Source organism: Coturnix japonica, chromosome 4 (genome assembly GCF_001577835.2).
Source record: "Coturnix japonica isolate 7356 chromosome 4, Coturnix japonica 2.1, whole genome shotgun sequence".
NCBI lineage: Eukaryota > Metazoa > Chordata > Aves > Galliformes > Phasianidae > Coturnix > Coturnix japonica.
The window spans coordinates 27,841,520-27,864,448 of record NC_029519.1 but is presented as its reverse complement, the minus strand read 5'-3'; the positions used below and the strand labels follow the sequence as shown (position 1 = coordinate 27,864,448).

At 35.9% G+C, this 22,929-nt stretch overlaps 1 protein-coding gene across 9 annotated transcripts in view; it reads left to right on the top strand.

The window, feature by feature from the left end:
* Positions 1-22,929, top strand: part of TTC29 (tetratricopeptide repeat domain 29) — a 174,505-nt gene that overhangs the window by 77,650 nt on the left and 73,926 nt on the right. For 8 of the 9 annotated variants that reach the window (XM_032444412.1, XM_032444409.1, XM_032444415.1 and 5 more), the window contains 2 exons: positions 4,038-4,261; positions 13,111-13,296. In XM_032444412.1, the coding sequence (XP_032300303.1) occupies positions 4,038-4,261; positions 13,111-13,296 (410 nt within the window). The remainder of the gene's footprint in view (positions 1-4,037; positions 4,262-13,110; positions 13,297-22,929) is intronic. The other variant, XM_015861176.2, reaches the window with a different exon arrangement.

The following is a 22,929-nucleotide window of genomic DNA, read 5'->3' as shown; positions in this document are numbered from 1 at the left end:
ACACATCCAAATTGTTTTCAAACACATCCAGGGATAGTGACTCAACTGCAGTCTTCTGTAGCTATTTTTCATGTCTGCCATTGATCACTCTAGGCAGAAGAACTGGAGATTTAAGCTCGTGGTAACAAATTCTGTTACAATATGTTGACTGTTTTGATTATTACCAACACCTCTCTTTTGGTCACTTAATTTCTGTCTCCTTTTCTCTCTGTGAAGGGCAGAATGCCATAGGACTAGTCGATCTCCAAGCATTACTTGAGAGTCCTGTAACAGTACAGTACCAGCAGGTCCTTGAAATTGCTGCAGCGGTGTTCTTTCATTGGTCCCAGTGAAGATGGGTGTTTCTGATTTTTGTACTAGCAAATACAAATTAGAATCAGGCTTCTGTGCTCAAATCAGTTTTCTCAGGGTGACTCCAGATAGTTTTAGAATAGCAGTGACAATAATAAAAGAAGTCAATAAAAGAAAATTACCAAACTATAAAATACTGCATCACAGTAACTGCACATATGGCAAATGTATAGTACCCAACCAGATCGCTAAGTGGACCCCGTGTCACTGTGTGACCCTGACCTGTATAAATAAACATCTGGTAACATCAACTGAGATGAGCATTTGGGCAGAGGAGCAGTTCTCAGCATCATCTGTGGATCAAAAGGGATTCAGAAAAGAATAAATAAATCTGATTTAGATTAGAAACAGAATCGTTGCTCTCTGCATTAACCACAAATGCATAGATATGCTCCAGTTGTTTTTAAAGAGATGTTTTCTTAAAAATGTATTGAAAATCCTTCTCCTAGCTCTCAGATACGATTATTCAAAGGGCGCTTGAGGTTTATGTTCGTATCGCAGATGACTCTTGAAATGCATGGCAGGTACCGTTTTGTAGCTATCCGGCTCGCCCTAACCTTACCCGTGCGACTGCCGGGAGCACCGTGCGCTCCGGACACGGAGCCCTATGGCACGGGGCGGCCCCCGGCAGTCCCGGCTCTTGCCGCTCGTGGGGCACCTCTCCCTTTGTTCTACGGCCGTGCCTCGTCGCTCTGACAGCGGCTTGATTAACGCGTTGTGACTGCAGTTTTCCACATTTCCAGTAGATGCCCCCAGAGACCATTAAACCTCTTGAACGTCTCCGCTTCAGCTAAATAAAAGGGCAGTCTCCTTTCATTTTCCTTTTCCGAGTAACATAATTGTTCGAAAGAAGCCTTAAATCGGCTGGATGCAGTGAAGAAAAGTAAACTTGTCGGTTTCTTAATATATCGTAATTAATGTATTAAGCAGTAACGTTCAAAAGGCTTAGTGTAACCCAGTTTGTTAATGCAAAAGAAACATAAAGTTAATAGCTGGATTTTCCAAAATAAATCACGGACATCTAGGTGGGTATCAGTAGTTTACATTGGTATTAAGAATAAAGTTGTCTGCAGCAATGTAAACCATGAGAGATGCTACTTAATCTCTCACTCTACACGCTGCGATATTATAGGAAGCAGTACGAAGAGCACATTGGTTATTGAGAATGTATGGTTTATTTCAAGGTGTTGTGAAAAGTTCTCCTTCACCTTCACTTCAGTCACCTGCACCACTTCTCTGGCTAAAAGCACTGCTTTCTGGAGGGAAAAGCCCAGCACTTTCATCTGGAACCACTAAGAGAACTGAAACAACTTCAGAATTGTTCATGGTGCCAAACTTTCTGCCTTTTCTCTACGCTTTGTACATGTGCGTTTTCTGCTTCTAGTTATAACTTTGGGAGATAACTTTCATCCTCATGTCTCTAAAATTAATAAATGTGTTCCATACATTTGGCATCTTAACCACTACTGGAATCTCTTTATTAATTGGTGTGGGCTTGTATTAAAAAAAAAAATAGTAAAACAAATTTTTAAGACAGACATATTTTCCAGCATTTCTGTTTGTTTGTTTTCCCCTATTCATTTATTAATAACATTGTCTTGTGCAGAAAATGTGCTTTGATATCAGGTAAAATGCATGAATCCACAACAACTTTGACCGAGGTAAGATGCATTAGTCCACAGCATCCACAGCACCCTAAATGGACACAGATTTTCTGTTTATTCAAATATTGGCACTGAGTAGTAAGTGCTAAAAATGAGCAGACCGATATTTTATTTAGTTATTATTAATATGTTTCAGCAGCTAGTTACTTTTTTACTTCTAACACATACAGTCATTAAGACATGCACAGATATACAAATATACAGACCACAGTACGCAGATAAATACAGGTGCGCAGGTGTATGTCTGCTATACAGACTTCATTCCATTTCTGTGGAATCCTATTACTGGAGGATTCAGTCCTCATCCTTTGAAAGGTGGTGGACATTTTTTACCTAGAATTCTTCTTCATTTCTTTAATTGGTTAGATAGAAATTTTTAAAAGAATAAATCTAACACAGTCAAAGTAAAAAATAAATTGCACTGTGTGAATATAACAGTATATTGTGCAGTATTTTGAGGCTGCACTCTATGAACCTGGGATGTACCAGAAATGTTTTGGCACACAGAAGAGTACATGTTTAAGGATATTTCTCTTTGCAGTTTTTGAAGAAAAATGTTGCAAATGTTTTCTGGTGTGGATCAGTTCTGTGTTTTCTTTTATATGTGTGGATAGTCTGTGTTTTCAACATACATGCAAATAAATTCAGAGCTGTAGCTTAAGACCTCGTGCATCTTTTAGAGTTGAGTAATGCTTTTGTTTTAAGTTCTGCTACAGAAATATAAGAAATACATACAAAGGATTAATGTGAATCTACATAGTAATTAATAGATTTATTTTAATGGTACTGAACATGAAATAATGTAGATTAATTACTTAATGCATCTCGTATTACCATTTACTTTATTGACATCTAGCTAAGACATTTTTATATAAATTCCATTTTAAAAGGCTACAGTAGCTCTTTGTAGTCTTGGACTATTGGTCTCATTGGGTTATTGTTCAGCATTAGATCATCTGAATTTCTTGCATGCACTGTAAATCTCGGATTTCAAAATTCCATATTTATTTTAAAGCCGCTGAGAATTTGTACTGAAGTAGAATCTCATCTAAAAACACGATTTTAAAAACAAATTGAAAACTTGAATGGAATCTGCAAAATCAAATTACCATATGTAGGCCCCTGTCATCTCACTGGGACGAGGGTTTGTTTTCTCAAACTGGAGACCTACTTCTGCAGACATTTAGATCTGTACTTCAGTGATGCAGGTGGTCCCATTGGACTTGTAGCTTTCTCCAGGATGGGACACAATAATTGTTTCATGCCACAAAAAAGAAATGTTTGGATTATTTCCATAAATAATACCTGAAAAGATGTATTACCTCTTGAGATTATTTCTTTATGCAATTTTTTGATATGTATATTTTATCAGAGTTTATGAATGGGATGACTTGGATATAAATTCATCATTGCATCCTTTGGATTTAAAATTAGGGAGTAAACCAGCCCCAGCCGAAGTGCTATGCTAAAGTGAAGCAAAATAATACCTAATGATTGTGTTTCTGGCATAGCATTTGTTTGACATTTTAAACCAAGGCATTGTATCCTACAGCAAAACTATTTAACATACACTTCCTTTTTTCTTTTTTCTTTCTGACATGTGGAATGTGCTTCATTTTTCCCCATGTGCTGGTTTAAAGCAAACTAAGAGTTTATTGTGTTTTCATAAACTAATGTAAACATGTATTTTTCCCATCAGTCAGCCCTTTATTTTCAGTTATTTATTTATTTTATTTATTTACCATTACCAGCTGAAGAATACCAGTATATTTTGAGCATGTTTGCAAAGTATATTTGGGTATTTATTTAATATTGCCATGTTCACCTCCCTAGGGGAGGATATTTGTAATTGTGTTTTGGCAGAATGCTTTTTGAGGGGAGGAAAGAAAAAAAAACCAAACCCTTCCCTGCTGGTGATCTGCAGAGATCTGGTCTTGAAAGCTGTTTTAATATCTGTAGTTATTTGGTAAGGTGAAGAGAATACAGGTTTAAAGGCTTAAAATCCGTCTTTCTTATTCCCAGTAACAGGAATTCATACAAGGAGAACATCTGCATAGACATGCTGCGACAGGGTTATCACAAGTCCTTCTCCGAGCTCTTCACTCTGATACAGAAGTGGAATGCCTTGAGGGAGGCTGCAGGGCCTGGGTCAGCCATATGGCAGGGGCAGTCCCTGGAGGAGCAGCCTGATAAGCTGGATCAGCTTTACCACTTCCTGACCAGGGCTGAGGCAGCCCAGAGAGCAGGTAAATGGGGGGATTGTGGGTAGCAGAGCAGCGGGAGCCGCAGCAGCGAACGCCTGGGGGAAGCTTCCAAATTGTTTCATGTATGAATTTGAAACCTTACTGCATCTTAGCACATTTCAGCCTTAGTCAACTAAGCTGTATTTATAGAATAAATGATCAGGATCTGCAGATACCGAGAGAGGTTTTGCAGGGAGGAGGGAAAAAAAAGAAGGTAAAAATGTGTGGATTGTGTTATAATATCATCAGAATTGTTTTCTATATTTATAGCTTTGATAACATCTCAAACATTTTCTGGTAACTTCACTGTTTATTGTTTTTCTTTCTTTACTGATTTGACTATCCGGTTTTGTATTAGAAAAAAATTAATAGGTGAAGCACTGCTTCTCACAGTAATAGTTGTATAAATTTGATTTTATTAAATACTCTGTCTGCTAACTGTTTGGATTTGTGACTGACCTTAAAAAGACTGTGAACGTGTCAAATAAAATACAGCACATAGCTGTAACGTGTCACCTGTGAATTACTAGATATTAGTGAAGACATAACTCCAAACTACTGTATTTTCTCTATTGCCTACTGTTTACTAAGCACTCTTCTTTATCATTTTGTTTTACTATAAATAGTGATATAACTTACTTTGTCTTTCTCCTTTGGAATAACCGTAGGGAAGGAAGCAGGTAAAACTACAATCCTGTCTCACAGCAGAGCTGGTTTCATTATATTTGGCTTGTTTCAAGTTGTATTTTCATCATTGCAGAGAGAAAAAATCTAAAATAAAGCTTGAGAGTTTGAAACCCAATCTTTCTTACTCAAATTTAGAAACAGAACACTTTGTTTTAAAAGGGAACAGCAAGAACAACTTTCAGCACTAAAAAAAAACAACTGTTCATTTAAAATGTTTGTTTACTTTAAGACCAAAAGATGTGTTTATTTAATTGACAGTAATTCTAGACCGGAAGTCTAGCCAGTCCATGAAAGGAAGATACCTTCAGGTTTTTCTGAGAATGACTAAAACCTGAACAGGCACCTCTGTTCGCAGGAGTATGAAAGATAAATTTTACATTAAGTCTAGCCTGACATACACGAGCATTTTGCCTTTATACTGGTGTTCAAATGTAGTGGATATGGAATATCTGGATGGGCATGCTTCCTAAAGCGGCTTGAGGGGAGGTACTTCGCTTTCCTTTGGTGCATGATTTTCTCTAGTGTTACTAACTGATATGTGCCAGTAGAGTTGGCAAATATCCTCCCAGAAAAGCAAAGTCGGGTTCTGCCCAGTGAAAGGCAGAGGCCTTTCTCTCACTGAATTTGGCACTGATCACGTACTGGGTTCTATGGGATACAGGATGCTGCCAACTGACTGATGGAGTCTTGCCTCTGGAAGGGAGTATCTCTGAATTTTATCTGTTGAAGTTGGTTAAAATGAAAGCAAAGTAATGAGAACCTGCCAGCGGAGCTGATGGATGTTTTAAGTAGCAAATCATTAATGAATTCTTTGATCATGGAATGGTGAGAGTTCTGATTTTTCACCAGTTTTGGTGTAAACCTTGGCATAAATATGCTTTTCATGTGAGGCATAAGCTGTGGCACATGAGGGGGTGGATGTTGATTCATACTGCAGATGTTACAGCTAGTAGTGGTGTGAATATAACGTATGAATTACACGGCTCATCAAATACTAATTCAGGAGTTCTACTAATCCACTTTCTGTCTGATTCTAATCAAATTGCTTGGAGCTCTGGCTCATGATCTTATGGCAACTTCAGTTGAAAATGTTTGAAAACTGTTCCACAGTTCAGTTCATCCTTCATGTGAAATTTACTGCAGTGAAGCAGTTGCAGCAGCAGCTGACCTGTGTTTGCTCCTCAGCCACCACAATTCAAGCCAAAGATGGCTTAAAATACTTGAAGTAATATTTCGGGCAATGAGATGTGTGACTTCCACAGTGTAGCTGATGTCACTAACATTATAGTAGCTGAAAATTTACCTGTCTCTGATCCTGAGCATCCTGAGCTGTAGTTGTAGTGAAAGAGTTAGCAGGTATGAAAAAAACCCTTTTGACTTGTAATTTTTTACTAATTTAAACTTCCCATAGGGATTGGTTTTGAACTGAAAGTGGCAAGACAGAAATGAAACATAGATTATTTATTATAAGTTTTCCCATTTGCTCATGAGTTTTTTCACCTGATATTTTTGTGCCGCAGAGTGTAGCTGTCTCAGTGTGAATTTCAATTAGAACTGCTGCTCCTAAGTTCAGCATGTTAAAGCTGTTATCACAGTGCAGAGAGAAAGCTAGGCATTCATTCATCCACTTTCCATACTTATTGGTGGAATATGTTAATGTTTTCTTTTTTTTCCTGATTAATTGTAATTATTGATGCTACAGTGTTGCATGGAAATTGTTTGCTTGGGCAGAATTAATCAAAGCAGTCCATTATGATGTGGAGGCTAGTATCAAAGAGCAATTAATTTCATTATTTCTACATTTGAAAATCATGATTGTTTGCTTACCAGTGTTTTGCTGTACAAACCATTTACCTTCAGATACACTGGTGAGCCTTCTTCAGTTCTCATTTCTAGCAGAACATTTCATTGGAACTTCAACTCATGCAGGAGTCTTTCTTTTACACTAGTATTATGTTGCATGCAAAATCTGTTTTTCTAACTTAATCTCATTGCCATTGTATTTGAATACTTTCCAAATATTTTAAAATGAAAGTATTAATCCCTGCATCTTCTCAAAAGAAGAAAATTATCTGGCAGAAATAAATGTTGGTGATACTTGTTGACTGCATTCCTCTTTGGTCTACCTTGATGCAGGCAATGTAAATGTTTTGGACTTCAGAGTAGAGTTGTTTCCAGTTGTTCTTTGAAGTTCCTTCATTATCATGCACCAATCTTTCTTACTACTAGTTTTGATACCAGTCATTTAAAAAGAAAAAGAAAAAAAAAGATTATTATCTATTTGAATAAGGATAAATAAGTATACTTGTAGGGTGTTTTAAAGAAGAATGCAGAATATTTGCCAAAGTAGTCTACACAGATTAGCATTTGTTGTATACCATGATATCCTGATAAATGTTGTCTTTTTCAATAAGAAAAATGTGTATCCTGAGGCTGTTGAATGACCTGCTCTGTTGCCAGACTAATTTCACCAAAAGATATAATTGTCCTTGGGGTCAATGTTGCAATCCCCTTGAAGAGACGTAGTTCCCTAGCGCCCACTCAGTACTGCTCTGTGTGTTAGCAAGGGGAACTGCTGGAAACCATAGTCCCATTCCAGACTGACAGTGAGGGCTGCTAACCGAAAATCTCTGGCTGCTGACATCCTTAGAACAAATTATGTCTATACCCTACATAGGCATATCAGCTAAATAGGGTTAATTTTGTCCATTTTGTCTGTCTAAGTCCCCAGATAAAATCTGGCTCTATATCTGCATGTGTTTGGGTGGGTCATAGGGAAAAGCAGTAACAAAGGAAAAACATCCATGTCCTTTGCTTACCTTTTGGAATTTTTTAGCAACACCCATATTAATGTATGCCTGGAAGAACAGCTTATTATAATGATGGATGTTGCTGTTACCCAGACAAAAATACTTACAATAGCTTTAATGTGTTCTTTGCATGCATTTTACCATAAGAATATAACTGATTCTTTGTTACATGGCTGCTACAGTCTGTCTTTTTGTTTTAAAATGCATTGCTAATTTCTTTTTTGGATCTATACACTCACTGGGCAAAGCCACTTCTTTGAATCATCTCCTCAAATTATCGCATAGCTCCAGTTTGTACGTTGGTTAGCACTGAGCCTACAAGAAGAGCGGCAGTACAAGGATTGTACCGTAAAGCATCAGTCTGGTATTTCGGAGGGAGGTCAGCTCCTTGGATTACATCTGAATTGTTTATTGAATGTGGGTTTAAACCCGAACTGAATCCTTACCTGTGCTGACTAATGTAAACCACTAAGAGCCTATGATCAGTGCTTGCTACTGTGGTTGGTTACCTGTGTTGCATCCTCCTTCCAGACAATGCAAGTTGAGGTACTACTCAAGAACTCTTAAAGGAAGAGACCTCTCAGCCATCAACTTTACTTTGCTGGAGCAGAGGAACAAAACAGGCAAAAACAGTTCCACTGTTCAGTAGCTGCAATGTGTCAGCCAGCAGCAGGCATTGTAGTAGCAGGTGACTCTGTTCCCTGTCAGAGACAGTGCACAGAGCTAATATTCAGTATGAACATGCTTTCCAAGGGACAAGACACAGCTTGTTAGCTGATCACCGGGGCAGCTGGTGGAAAGTAGGTGTTACGACCCAGTTGTTGTTGCTTTTCTTAGACCCCATGCACCCTTTGTGATATGCCAAATGCTAAATCTGTGCATGTGCTTACAGGCCGCTGACCCTTGTTCTAGAGGATATCAGCGATAAAGAATTAGAAGGAAGTGTTAACTTAGCTCTTTTTTCCTCACTTCAGTACAGAGCTAAGTTTTGTCAATGTGAATAACTATTTGTTCCCATTGTAAAAGGTACTTCATAAACTATATGAAGAAGCATGAATCACATTTGATGAGAACATCGGGTGTGTTCACACTAGAAAATCTTTCTGTGTTTGAGATACTAAAGGTCAAAACCAGAAATTAGCATTTTCACTTATTTCACTTATGCCTTAGGCTGGGCTAGCAAAAAATGTGATAACCTTATAGAATCATAGAATCACAAGGTTGGAAAGGACCTACAAGATCATCTAGTCCAACCGTCCTCCCTTTACCATACCTACAGTAAAACCACTAAACCATAGCTCCTAGCTCCTTATCCAGACACCTCTTGAACACTGCCAGGGATGGTGCCTCCACCACCTCCCTGGGTAGCCATTCCAGTGCATGACCACTCTCTGAGAGGAAAAAGTTCCTTCTTATGTCCAGTCTAAACCTCATCTGATATAACTTGCAGCCATTTCCTTGGGTCCAGTTTGTTGCCTGGGAGAAGAGGCCAAGCCACTCTTCATCACAGCCTCCCTTCAGGAAGTTGTAGAGTGCAGTGAGAGCACTTCTCAAAATGTAGCCATCTGACTTCAACAGATGTCACATTTCTGTGTTTTAAATTGTGCCTGAATGCCTCTAATTGAAGTAGTGTGTTTTCATTTTGGTGGCTTGGAGTCCCCCACTGGTGTCACAAATGACCAGTTGAATTGCCTTATGTTACTATTACTAGATGGCTTTATCCATATATGGCAGATGCACATCCACATCATTTCTTAGCACCTTTGCATATATTGTACTTTTAATATATTCTGTTTATGTACTTAGTGGTGGAGGGAAGCTGTTCACCATTTGCCCTGCTACCTAATATCTATGAAATGGAAGGTGTGCATGCAATTTGTCTGTGCCCATGCTACCCCACAGCACCCTTTCTTCATTTGCATTTGTGTATATTAGCTCAGTGAGTGCAGCTTATGGATAAGTTTTCTGAAAAACAGTTCCTAGCTATGACTATAAACACATGGTTGTCCTGAGCAAGTAAATGAGACTGATTCTTTGCTGTGTATGAATTGAGGTAGAAATAGACTGACTGAAGCATCATTCTTTTGCTGTTGATGCTCTTTATTGGCTCAACAGCTTTCATCCTGGATGTTTCTGAATGTAAACTCTTCACGACATCAGCTGTCTTCTTGCTACTGAGTCCCCAGTATTGATCTCTCAGGCAAAAGTAAAATGAAACTTACAGTGGTAATGGTGTCTCATTCTGACATAAAATATGGCTCATAGTGACTCCAGTGATCTTAAGGCTCTCCTTGACATGTCTTCAAGGATGAATGGTCAGCTATAATTCAGTCATACTCACTAAAAACAAGTAACTGACCTGGAAGATGAGTGTTACCAGCTGTTGAAAAGTTTCCACATGGCCTTTGCCTGACAGGAATGAAGGACTGACTGGTAGTCCCTTCTGTAGAAAATATTTGAACAGAGATAGATGTTGAAAAATTTCTGATACCTGTATTTGTATTTTAAAGGTGAGTTTGGGAAGTGCAAGTTCTGTTTTCTGTTAACAGCAACTGTGTTTTTTCTTCTTCGGGGAAAATACCAAGGCAGGATCTCTTCAGGACGTTGTTTTCATCTCCTCTCTAAAAGTCGCTGTAGTATTTCTTTTTCTTTCATTTACTACATTCTGTCAAAAAGCAGATGATACATCTGTGGCAGCAGTTGTACTTAACTCCTAAGTCTGCTGGGATCGGCATACCCAGGCTCCACCTCTCTATTACTGAGCATTGAACTACTCAGGTTCCTGATAACAGTCCAAGTACAAACCGATGTTTTATTCAGTGGACTGATGCAAGGATTATGGCTTTAGTGTAACAGGGTGAGAGTCTACATGACATTTGAGATGCACGTGAAGAGATTCTGATGCAGAGCAGGAAACCCTATACGTGTGTAGTATGTGAGGTTTTGTGTTTAAACCCAAGTGGAAGGGATTTTTTAAAATCTGTTTAACAGAGAAACAGTAACATTTGTAGTAAGAGCAAAATTTGATAGAAATCTTTCCATTGTGAAGTATGATGAAAATGAACTTTTTTCAGAAGTCCAAATCAAACAAGTTAAAAGAAGCCAATTTTTCTGTGCTTTATATGTTGTTATAAAAACATTTTTGGAAGTGCAAAATCAGTGCTACAATATAACATAACAATTCTTGTTTGTTAAAAACTAAGAAAAAAAGTGCAAGAAATGCTTAAGTGAACAGAATTCATATGAAATATTACTGCCTTAAATCTGGGAATTTGGCATTGAAAAAAAAAAAAAAAGTTACATTGGATAATTGCTCATAAGATGTGTTCCCAGTCCCATTTCAACCACAGACTATCAACCTTCACTATCATTTGTTTCATCAAGTTTCCTTTGTTCCGCTTAGCTGCCATTTTAGGTAGCCATTCTGATCATCTTTGCAATCCTGTACTCTAATTTACTCTAATCTACTCCTTTACTCTAATATACTATTTCAATCCTGTACTCTAAATACTCTGGGAAATCTGAATTCAGCTTCCATTGGTTTTGGAGTAAAAGTAATTTTTGGAATATTACTGGGATCAGCAGTCGAACTTTTATCTCTATGCTTTCTTAAATTTTTCCCATTTTAAAACAAGAATTTGTCTTGAAGAAGCTGTTTCACATTTGCCTTTGTGACTCAGACTTCTCTTTCTATTCATTTGGTATCATATTCTAGTGGTATCGTTCTCTCTGTGATGGGTGGTGTGTGTGTGTATATATATATATAGATATACATTTTTTAATGTATCAGTGGATACATAAAGATTTCTCCACATGTATTCTATTAACAGATGTATAGAATTTACTGTACAAAGTTAGAGAAGTCAAAACTTTAATGACTGAACTACCTATGGGAGATTTTATAGAAGAGTGTGTTTATCTCTTCTAATATTTTTCTTCTCCTGAGGAGATGAAAGTTCACTTTCACTAGGTCTGACATGCTGGCTATACCTCTGTCAGAATAATATCAATGAATCTCTTGATTTGTAAATCAGAGAGACTTTGAATCCCAAAGACAATATGGCTTTTAACCATCTATCTTTGGGGTTTATTTTATTGTGACACCAGCATATCTGGTCAGCCACTGTCCAAGACTATTGCAGAGAAATGGTTGTCTTTGTGCACTTCTCATTGTTATTCACCAGCAGGATAGTCATCAGAGGGTCACATTAAAGTTCATTCAATCAAAGCCACGGCAGTAGCAATAGTCTGCCTCCGGTCAGTACCATCTCTTGAGATTTGTAGGGCACTACCTGAAGTTATCTGCATAATTTTATGTAGTGTTAGGTAGCAAATATTTCAAAGGCAATAGATCTGCATCTAGTGTTCTTCCACAATGACAATCTCATTCTCCTTCCTCTTATTCTCCTATTGTAACTATTTGCATACATCTTCTAACTTCTAAGTTCGTGTTCATTCAGCTGTAATGAACATCTAGCATGTTTCATTACCTTAGATTCAGTTATTGGTCAAATTTCATTTTTATATGTCTGTGTTTAAGTGGTTATTTGATTCACTGCTTGTAATCATGATGGGAACCTCTGCTTTCTACATTTGAGATAATCTTTAGAAGTGTTCTTTTATGCCAGAAGAGATGTTTAAGTTGAGCTGAAATAAATCATAGCCAAGAAGTATCTGCTTTTCTTCCTCAAGGAAAGAGATCCTAGAGAAATTATGGCTATATCTGGATTTGTTGTATTGGACTTTTTCATATCAAAAGTTAAAATTTCAGTTGGTTGATCCTCCTTATGTAAGAGTGTTAAGGTATTAAAAATGATAATGTAGATGGAAAACCGAAATCACTTATTGTTAGCATTACTTTAGATGTTTTAAATTGTATAAAATTAATGGGTAGAGCTCACAGGGTATTCTCTTTGGTTCTTTGTCTCCATCATAAGTTTCTACCTTAGATCTGTTTTGAAAGCTCCCAGTGTCTTTGAGGTCTCAGTGGTTCAAATACTTCTCCAGTAGAGACTGAATGTGTGAGGCTTTTTGCTCACGGTGGCTTCTGTCTATCAACCTGTCAGTGTCTTATAGAGCTTCTTTGTGGGTTTTTTTTTCTATCTAAGTTTTGGTTTTATGTACAAAAATAATAGCAAATAATCATAGTTTAGTCTAGATCAGGTTTTCATTCATGCATAATTTCATAGGTTATAATTATCTCCTTACAGTTCCTTGACTGAATATGTAGGAGAACTTGACAGTATTTGAATACTGGGTGTGTTAATAACCCTTCGTTTTCACTACAAGGCTCTTGCTGTAAGATTTGTGAAAGCTGATGAAAATTAGCATTTTGACTATTATTTGTCTTCAAAGGGCGTTCTGAGGAAGTTTATGATAACCAGCTTAACATGGTATACTGCTTCGATGACCCTGAGGAGAAACAGTTAAGGAATTACTTATATGAACAATGCTTTAACACTGCTAAACTAATAAAAACTGATGGTGGGAAAAGGCAAGCACAAGCACATGCGCATATGGGCCTTATCAATGAGGAACAAGGTGAGTCACTGTGATCATAATGCTACATTGTATCACCATTAAGACAATAATATTTTGTAATTAATATTTCATTACAGGGCACTTCATCTCAATATAAATTTGTTTGCAAACATAATTTAAAGGAAGTTTCAAAGCTTTTGCAATTTTAGCTTTTGGAGAAGCAAATACAAAGACAAAAAAGTCTATAATAATTCACAGACTTGTTTCCTTTGCTTACTTTCCATCTACAGCCACATGAAAAGCAAACTGTAACTTTAAAGGAAGCATTCTTCTACCACAAGGGTTCTTTTTGTTCAGCCTTATATCTTTTTGCTTGTTTTTGTCAAGAGACTGGTAATGCTGCTTAAGACCACAGATACTTAAGTAGCAGCATCTGCAGCTGAACAAACTGGGTTGATTTAAAAGATTTGTGAACAGATAATTTAGTTTAGCCCTGCCTCAGCCATGGAAAAGCCATGGATAGAACAACCAGTATTTTGTTTTCTTTTATTTTTAAAATCTTTCTCCTGTCTGGACATCACACTATGTTTGTGTTTTTACATGATTGCCACAGTGTTGTTTGCTTCCCCTTAAACTCCATTTCCCATGTGTCTATGCACTATATATGGTGTATATAAATAATATAGGATATTAGTTGAGGTAACCATTTACCTTATTTTTCATGTTGTTTTTTGTTTGTTTGTTTGTTTTGTTTTGTTTTGTTTTGTTTTAATACATTACCTTTCATAGCAGACAACTTTGGTTGTGTACAGCAGGATATACATGAGAAAGATTTGCCCATATTTCTATCAAATCTTTTCTTTTTGTGGGAAGAAAGTCACTGAGTGAGTCCAAAGTAACTGAATAAAATCTTCCAGTTCTAGTTCCTGAGTGTACTGAACTGCTAACCATTTATTCAAATATGTGAATTATGTGGCCATTATATTCTTGTTTATAAGTTTTATCTTGTGGGTTGAAAATATTCCAACTCTGAAAAAACCTTGTGGTTGACTTCTCAACTAGAATGAATTTTCTCAGGTTAAAAAAAAAATAAAAAAAAAATAGATTAGCAGAAACTGAAATGTTGTGTGAATAAAGGGTCATTCCAGTAACTTTCTAGAAAAATAAGAATAAAAATAAAACCTGACAGAATGGTTACATTTTGAACAATGGCCTCATTTTCCAGCAAAAGCCTGGACATGAAACATGAACTCTGCAACATTTTTGTTGTTGAAAAGCCTTTGTCGAGGTGTTGTTTTTTTCCACCATGTTCCCTTAAGCTAAAAAATCCCACCTTACCCAGTATTTCCTTGTGTCATTCACAGTTTTCTTCAGAACCTGTAATTTTTTTTTGGCTACCACAACCAGAACTCAACCGAGTTTTAAAATACAAATTTTTGCTTCAATAACAGATAAAATAGGGTTTCTTTTCTTATTAGTATTACGGTTGTATGAGTATTTGTATTTTCAAGTATGATGTTTTATTCTGACACTGAAATAGTGATAACTAATGTTTACATAGGACTTCCCAACCAATTTGTCTTCACCTAACAGTAGTTACAGGTGGACTGTGCTTTCTTAATGCTTTATGAGCAAGTTAGGACAGTAAGAAAAACTTCACTAACTTAAATGAAGTTTGCCTTGTTGACATTCAGTCTTCATGTATTAATATTGGTTATTGCATGTTTTCATGTGGGGTTTTTTTGTCCCTAAAATTTAGGAATGCTCCATTTGATTATTTATTCCAGCTTTATTCCAGGAATCTGGTGTCCCAGCAGATAAGGTAACACTTGCTTAAAAACCAGCCAGTCATGACCAAATCATTTTCGTTTTGAGTGAAAAATGCTTAATTAGGTTATCTGATCCTCAATAGAATAAAACGATTGAAGTTGCTGGATTTTTTGGTAACCTTTTCATCCTGTCCTTCAGTTAGTAAAAAATAAAATTTTAAGAAACATAAAAGCAAACATTCCTATCTATCTTCAAAGAATCACACTGATTGTGACTGGCACTCACTGCCAACATTTTTTTCAACATTTCCTACTTTTATGATGTGTTAAGCAAAAGTTGCTGAATACTTAAATACCTTTAAGCCTTCAGTTCCATCGCAAAAGCATAATAAGTAAAGTTATGCAATATGCTTTGAGATGTTCAGTGGAGGAGAAATTTCATTTTCCTGCTGTGAAATATTAGAAACTTCCAGAAGAGAGGCTTTATATTAACAATTGTAAGGATGGAGAAAACAAGGTGCATTTTTCACTGGATGGGGCAAAGCTCCAGTGAATCTGTAGGGTCTGTCTTTTGCAAGTATTTTATTTCCATAGAGGCAGGTGAAAAAAAAACGAAGAAGCAAGGAGTAGGCATAGAATTTGCTTTGAGGGATCACAGAGAAAAAGGCAGCAGATGTTTTCCTTGCAGTTCATATTTTTGAAGAGTGAGAAATTAAATCTTAAGTTTGGACTGCTGAAAAAGTGCAAGAGCAGATGCTGAGTTGGGGTTTTACAGGACTGTATAAAATTACATGAATATTAGTGGTGTTAGAAGTAAGATTCTGAATACGTTGCTTTTAATATTAAAACAAATAGATATTGCTTGTAAATTATATGATTGGTTTCTGCCTTCAGTTATTTACAGTGGTGTAATCTGATTTGACTGTGAACTGAATGAGTCAGATGCCTGCTATTTATGGGGATATACAAGAATGGATACACGTGTGTAGAGGTGTATGTGTACATGAATATCTGTATACAGGAATGTCTGTGAGTGCATATATAAATGTGACTTCTGTACTTCAAATATTTATAAGTATTGAAAGTCTATGAGAATGCTTGTTTGTGTGTATATATGTGTGAATGATGCCTAACACTTGCATAGTATTTTCAACTGATTTAAATCATCATATCTATATTGACTGTATTTATTAAGAGCGTAGTTGGGAAAACAGGAAAATTTTAACAGAATGAGATGTTAGTCTGACAGTTGTGTGAGGGAACTGGGACAGGATACTTATATCTAAAATGATTAACACACGAATGTGTGTTTGTATTATTTTGTGAATGGAAGCTATGCATACATGCTTAAAAGCATAAAAGCAGTAATACCTGAGTAATCTGCTGCAGACACACATGGAAAACTGTCTTTGGAGCACATGTGATTTCAGTGGTTGTTCTTTGCAGAATGAGATTTTTAGTTCTTTAAAAAGCTGCATTTGTAGAGTCAGTTCTCTCTTTTAATGAGCTACCAAAATGAATGTCTATTCGTGGACTATTGTAGAAGAGTTCACATTATGATACTATTCAATCAACTGTACTCACTCGGTAGTTTGTCTTTCCTCGGGGAGCTGATATTTCATTGTTTTATTACTTTGGTTACTAGTCATTTTCTCATGTAGCAATTAAACATCATGATGTCACTTCATACACATTGAAAAGGCAATTCATGTTCATATGTTTTGTCTCATTAAATCCAGCATTATTTGTCATTCAAGTAGTCACTGGAGCAGAATCTCAGTTAAGCAGAATAAATTGTATATATATATATATATATATGTTCCTCTGCTTTGAATGTGTTTTTAGAAGTGATAACCAGAATCATCATTATAAGTGTTTCTTTTTTTTCCACATATCAGAGAATAAGATTATTGTAGTCTGACGACCCAACTGTGACAGTTCTGCCATATTGGTGTAAATTCTGCTAAGTTAATTACAAACTGCATTTACAAAAGTTCTTCACTGTTGTATCTTACAGAAGAAACACAGAGTGAGTGTATTGATAAACTTAATGGCTAATTCACATGCATTCTTATATCGCCAGTACTCATCATTACAGTATTTGAGTGTTTTCTGTTTTGTATTAAATGATTATTCTGTCAAGCGTGAAATGATGCAGAACTTCAATATACGCTTTTGGAAGTAAGGAACCTGCTTTGGGAGGGGGGTTGGACTTGATGATCTCTGGAGGTCCCTCCCAACCCCTACGATTTTGTGATTCTGTGAGATATTTCTGAATACATTTGAATAACTAGTTTTGAGGGAGTGTGGTAAGTTTCACAGTGGAGTCCAATGAATAAAACTGCCCCAACAAATTCAAAATGTAAATCACTGTCATGCCAGAAACTGCCTATCCCCTGGTATGAGAACTGTGAGATGTCTGAAAATTATGCTGTTAATCTCGGTGCAGTGGTGACTTTGAATTAGTCATCAGATTTATGTTCTTCTAGCACATAAGGATCAACAAAAGAGGAGGTAATACTTTTTCTGAAATCCTGAAAGATCAGGAAGACTAAAGACAGAAAGAACTGCTAAAAGAATGGCGCAGCATGCATAGCTATTAGATGATACCTTAGTGCTGATTCCTGTAGCATTCAGCTAATCCATAAACCTTACTTTGTCTTTCTTTATATGGCTTAGATTGCAAATCTTAAAGAATTCCTGATCAAGGTATCTTTAGTCTTTTATAAAATAAGTTTAGACATTTAAAATATCTGCCATATTCTACAAATTAATGAAGGGGCTTTTTTAAGTGTTTCGTCTTGATCTAGTTCTGCCTTGATTATAAGCCATGCTAAGCTTCTGCTGCTTTCCAGTCAGGGCAGTGTTTTGCTGGAGTTGAGTATTTCTCATCTCCTGCTGCACCCATCTCCCCATAAAGTGATAAATTGTATCTAATTTATGAGACAGGTATAATTGTTCTCCATGTAATCAAGGATGAAATGCAGTCTATTTTGAATAATAGAACTTAACATAGACTTTTTCTGAATGAAAGCCCTACTAAATACAGGAGAATTTATAAAGAAATGTAATTAATTTGTTGTAAGGGGATAAAATGCGATTCTTTCAGACTGTCACAATGTAGACAAAGACCAAAGAGTAAGATTCTACCTATCATTTCACCATACTATTGAAAAGTTTTAATCAAGACATAGTAGATGCTGTGGGGAAACTTTTGTTGAGCTTAAAGGACATTTGAGTCAAACTTCTGAAGTTTAAGCATTAATTACTGGGTATATTTGGGTAACATCTTGAATTCCTAGCATCTTTTTCTTTGGAACACAGAATATCTAAACCGATTGTTTTCTTGTTCGTAGTAGGTCCTACTTAATCCATTGCTAAGCAACTGTTTATTTTGTATTTTGAATTGTTTGTAGCAAATGTTTTTCAATTAAAAAACATAATGTGTAAATAATTGATAGAAATTCAGCATACATTCATGAGTATCTATGCAGAGGAAATACACAAGTTTAAGCGAAATTTCCTCAATTGGTTTGCCCTTAGGCAGAAATGATTTATATTCAGATTTTAAAATATATAACAAGAATATTAATATTGCTAAGTGAAGCACTAAAAAAAAGTTTACTACAGGCAAAACTAAAAAAATCTAATAAAAGTTCTTATGCTTTTTTTGAATCCATTTTGTGACATTAATTATATTATGATGTAGTGTCTCTGGCTGGTGTATTCCTAAGAATATCTAGAATAAAATTTGACTATGGGATGAGTCTACATGCACCTTATACATTAATGTATATGAGTGGTCTACATGCACCTTATACATTAATAAAAATGCATACCTTTATCTGTGTTGAAGTCTGCCAGATGCATTTGAACAGCAAATTTTCATTGTGTTGTATAACAAAGAAATGAAAAGTGCATCTTTATAATCTGATTGCAAAATTAGAAACAGCTGGTAAATAAACCAGGGGAACAGTGTTAATGAAGTGATAAGTTTCTTCCCTACACATCGAGTGCAGAACTCTTACTGTTGCTGCATTTGATAAACTATCCAGACTAGTTTAATGTTATGTTTCCACTGTAACGTGCAGAGCCAGTATCTGGGTGTCCATACTGGTATATTCACAAGTTCAAGTCTGACACTGGAAGAGAGAAACCTAAAATTGATCCCATTTCTCTTTCCAGATATAGAAGTCAAAACAGCCACTTGTCAGATAAAGGGCTTTTTGGTCTCATCCTTCCATGCATCTGTAAGATTTCTCATTTTGTAAGCAACTTTTTTACTTTAAAATGATAGCCAGATAAGTTTGTGATATTTGAGAAAAAGATTATTCTCAGAATCTTCTTTCTCCATTTTTTCTTTATTTTTATAGTAAGATTTCTTATAATTTGTACTGAAAACCAATATATCTTTGTAAAATAGGAAGCCTGAGTGATAGTCAAAAAAGAACAGTGGACAAAATAATGGCAGGTCAAAAGATTTAGACTATATATCCTTTGAGTCAAAATCCACCACTTTTATTTATGTTTATACAATATGACTTCATTTTAACTTCTATAACTCCTGCCCTTTGTAAAATTCACTGTACACTGTGATAAAATTGAAAAGTATATGTCAGCATACTGTTGATTGGCCAGTGCTTGGCTGCCAGCTGGCCAAAAAGTAGGCTGCCCTCTGGAGCATATACAGTAGAATTCTGCCTGTCTTTTTGTCAGTTTAGAGAACAATCTTTGTTCTCAAACAGATCATTTTCCAAAATCTCAAAAGAATTTCATGTACGTGTTTTTACCAAATTAAGGTCATGTTTGGCCCCCCCAGATCTATGGGGGCATGGGGAGGGGTGTCTGGAAGATCACATAGGCATATTTCCCTTGTAGACTAACCTTAAAATGTCTTTTGTACTGTTAATTGTTCGTAGAAATCACACAGGATTTTTCAACTGATTATTTTAATTTCTCTACAAGTAAGAGACCATATCAATACCATTGATCTATCATGATATCTCCCACTCTGTTTGCACTTTTTAAATTGCTAACTTACATGGTTTATTCCAAACAACTCTTTCAGAAAAAGAAATTTAGAAATAGTTCCATTCTGAAAACTTACGCTCATCTCCAGATCCTATACCGTTGGCTTCATATACCCATTGCCAACTTCTATATTGAAGTTCATGTAGAAACATGCACTATAAAGAATATCTACATCAGGGAAAATGAGAGACAAAGAAATGTTTCCTTAATGGAAATAGAATTCTGCATATCCAGTTTCATTACAATCATTTGATAAAATGATCAAATTTGATTTATTTTAATCATATCAATTTTAATAATTTCCCTTCCATGCTTTTTTCATCATATAAACTGAACAAAACTTTTGTTATTCTGCATTTACAGTATTTCACAAAGTTATTTTATTGTGTGATTGCTTAAGAATTGAACACACGAGTTAGCCAGGAAGAAGTTGATTGCAGAGCATAATTTAAAAGGTTGAAGTAGCAAATTGCTAGGAGATAAAGCCTTCAGATATCACGCTTTTCTCTGTCAGTCAGTGGCAGAGAGAAGCAGCCATAAATCCAGATAGATTCCTGGGAAGGACAGATTTAAAAGCTTTATTAAATAATTGAGCTCATCCTCATGCAAGTGCAGATGGAGTTCCCATATGAATAATATTTTATTATGGGATCATTACTAGTATTTAACTGGCATGTACTGTATTGTATGACTGTTATAGAAATTGCCTATGTTTTCAGTTCATATTACTAATCTCTTAAGAAAGGCTGAAAGAAGTTTCTGAAGATGCAACTGGAAAGTAAAAAAAATGACCTGTTGAATTGATAAAAAAAATATTCTTTGTATACTTATTTTTTTTCTTTTTTTAAAGAAGTGTTGGCAGGCAATGAAGATGTTTTGAATAAGAAAACTCAGGGTAAGTTCTGTAGGGTTCCTTTCTTCACTACAGAAAAACAAACCTACTGTGAAAATTTCTTCATCCTTCTCCTTCAGTTGATTTAAATCGAGGCTTACTATTAAACACTAGGAAGAAGTCATATTCTTTACATTAGGAAAAAAGTCAACACATTTTTTAAAAACCTCCTTAACTCTTTCACCAGCACTACAACTTTCCCCTGCTAATTCTATGAACAGGGAATTTCAATTTTCATATAACACCTAGGGACAAATCTGTATTCTTTCTTTGGAATGAGAGGCTCTTCATAGAAGTTTTATGACATACACCAAAAAATAAATAAAAAATGTTGTTAGTTTCTGTTTGTAGGTATTTGGTGATTGTAAAGTTCAATTTCAGATAATCCTTAAAATGACTAAAGTGTTGCTGTTGTTTATCTTGAACACTGAGAGTTATTTTTTGAGAAATAGTTTTGAAAAAACTTAAGCGCGCTTGAATATAATGTGTAACTCATAATCTCTGTATGTATACACATCTATAAGAATCATACTCTTTATGTTTTTTATGTCAAATGTTGCTGTTTGCTTTATGTGCATGCCCAGATCATTATGGCCTTTAATGAAGAGATCATTTTAAAGTATTGATAGCCATGAGTAAATTATACTATGTTTGATCTGTGTTAAAGATTCAGAGTCTAGGGTCTTTGAATAGAACTTAGAATAAAAATGTAATTAGGTTACATCCCTAAAGTCTGATATATCTTTAAACAAGACTGCAAATGAAACTTTATTAAAACTTCAAATGAATTATTTCTTTGCTTTTTTAAATTCTTTTTCCCTCTCTTCCCTTTCATGTCTATTACTGACATTGCTGCTTGTATTTTACCTGTCGTTTCCAGAGTATTTTAATTATTTACTGCTTAATGAGTAGTACTGAGATGAAGGTTCATTCAAAGCTGCCCACTCACTAACAGAATTTTTTTACTTTAAAGCTTTGCAAGGTCTTGGACTACTGCAGCTGAACCAGCAATTGCCATCATATTAGATAAACTTTCCTGGAGGCAGTGTTACCTTTCATTAATGGTTAGAGGAAATAGTATTTCCAGAGGTTCCTTCTCTGGGATGAAGAGCTTCTGAGAGTAAAGCTGTTGTCAATGGGATTTCCACAGCCAATACAGTAATATGTATGTGTAAAACAAACATTCAAAACTGTTAATAAAAACGTACCTTACACTCCAGAACATGATATACTTCAAGTCTGAAGAGACCGTAGGAGGTCATTAGTCCAAGCTGATACTCAAAGCATCATTTTGATGAAGAAATCTCCAGAACTGAGCACTGAACATTGCACCCAATATTATTGGAAGCTGTGGAAAGTAACAGGGTAGAATCTGAACAAAATCTAATCATTAAAAAAAAAAATATTTAAACTGAGGTAAGCATTTGATTGCATGGGGGAAATCGTATGATTCATGCCAGATTTTCTTTGTTGTGTTACTGTGAGTTGTGGCAATAGATCCAGAGAGAAGCCATGCATCCCAGAGAAAATCTGAGAGAGGTTTTATGTAGAGCCAGAGGCAACTTAAGAAGGGCTGGAGCCAACTGAGAATTTTGAGGGTACAGTGGCTGATGTACTAATTGGAATAAAGTCAAAAAGATACTTGTTCCTGGCACCTTTACAACAGTACCTGTTTCTCCTGTACTTCTTATGCTTTCTTTTGAGAACAAGAAGTTTTTTTTCAGAACAACTCTTCTTCTGGTAATGTGCCCTTCAGTTAATTCCAGGCTTTTCTCTTGCTGGTCCACAGTAAACTATCCCCAAAGCAGCTGTCATTTCAGCTGCCTGGGGGAGATCCTTTCTTCTTATCAGCTTTCATAGCAGCAGCAGGAGAAGGGATTAGGGAGCAAACAGACAAGTAACCACAGATACTAGTGTTATCCCTAGCTTGTGAGGTGTCTCAGACCTTTAAACAAGTTTTTAAAGCTTTTGTTTGTTTTTTTTTACCTTAATATGATGATG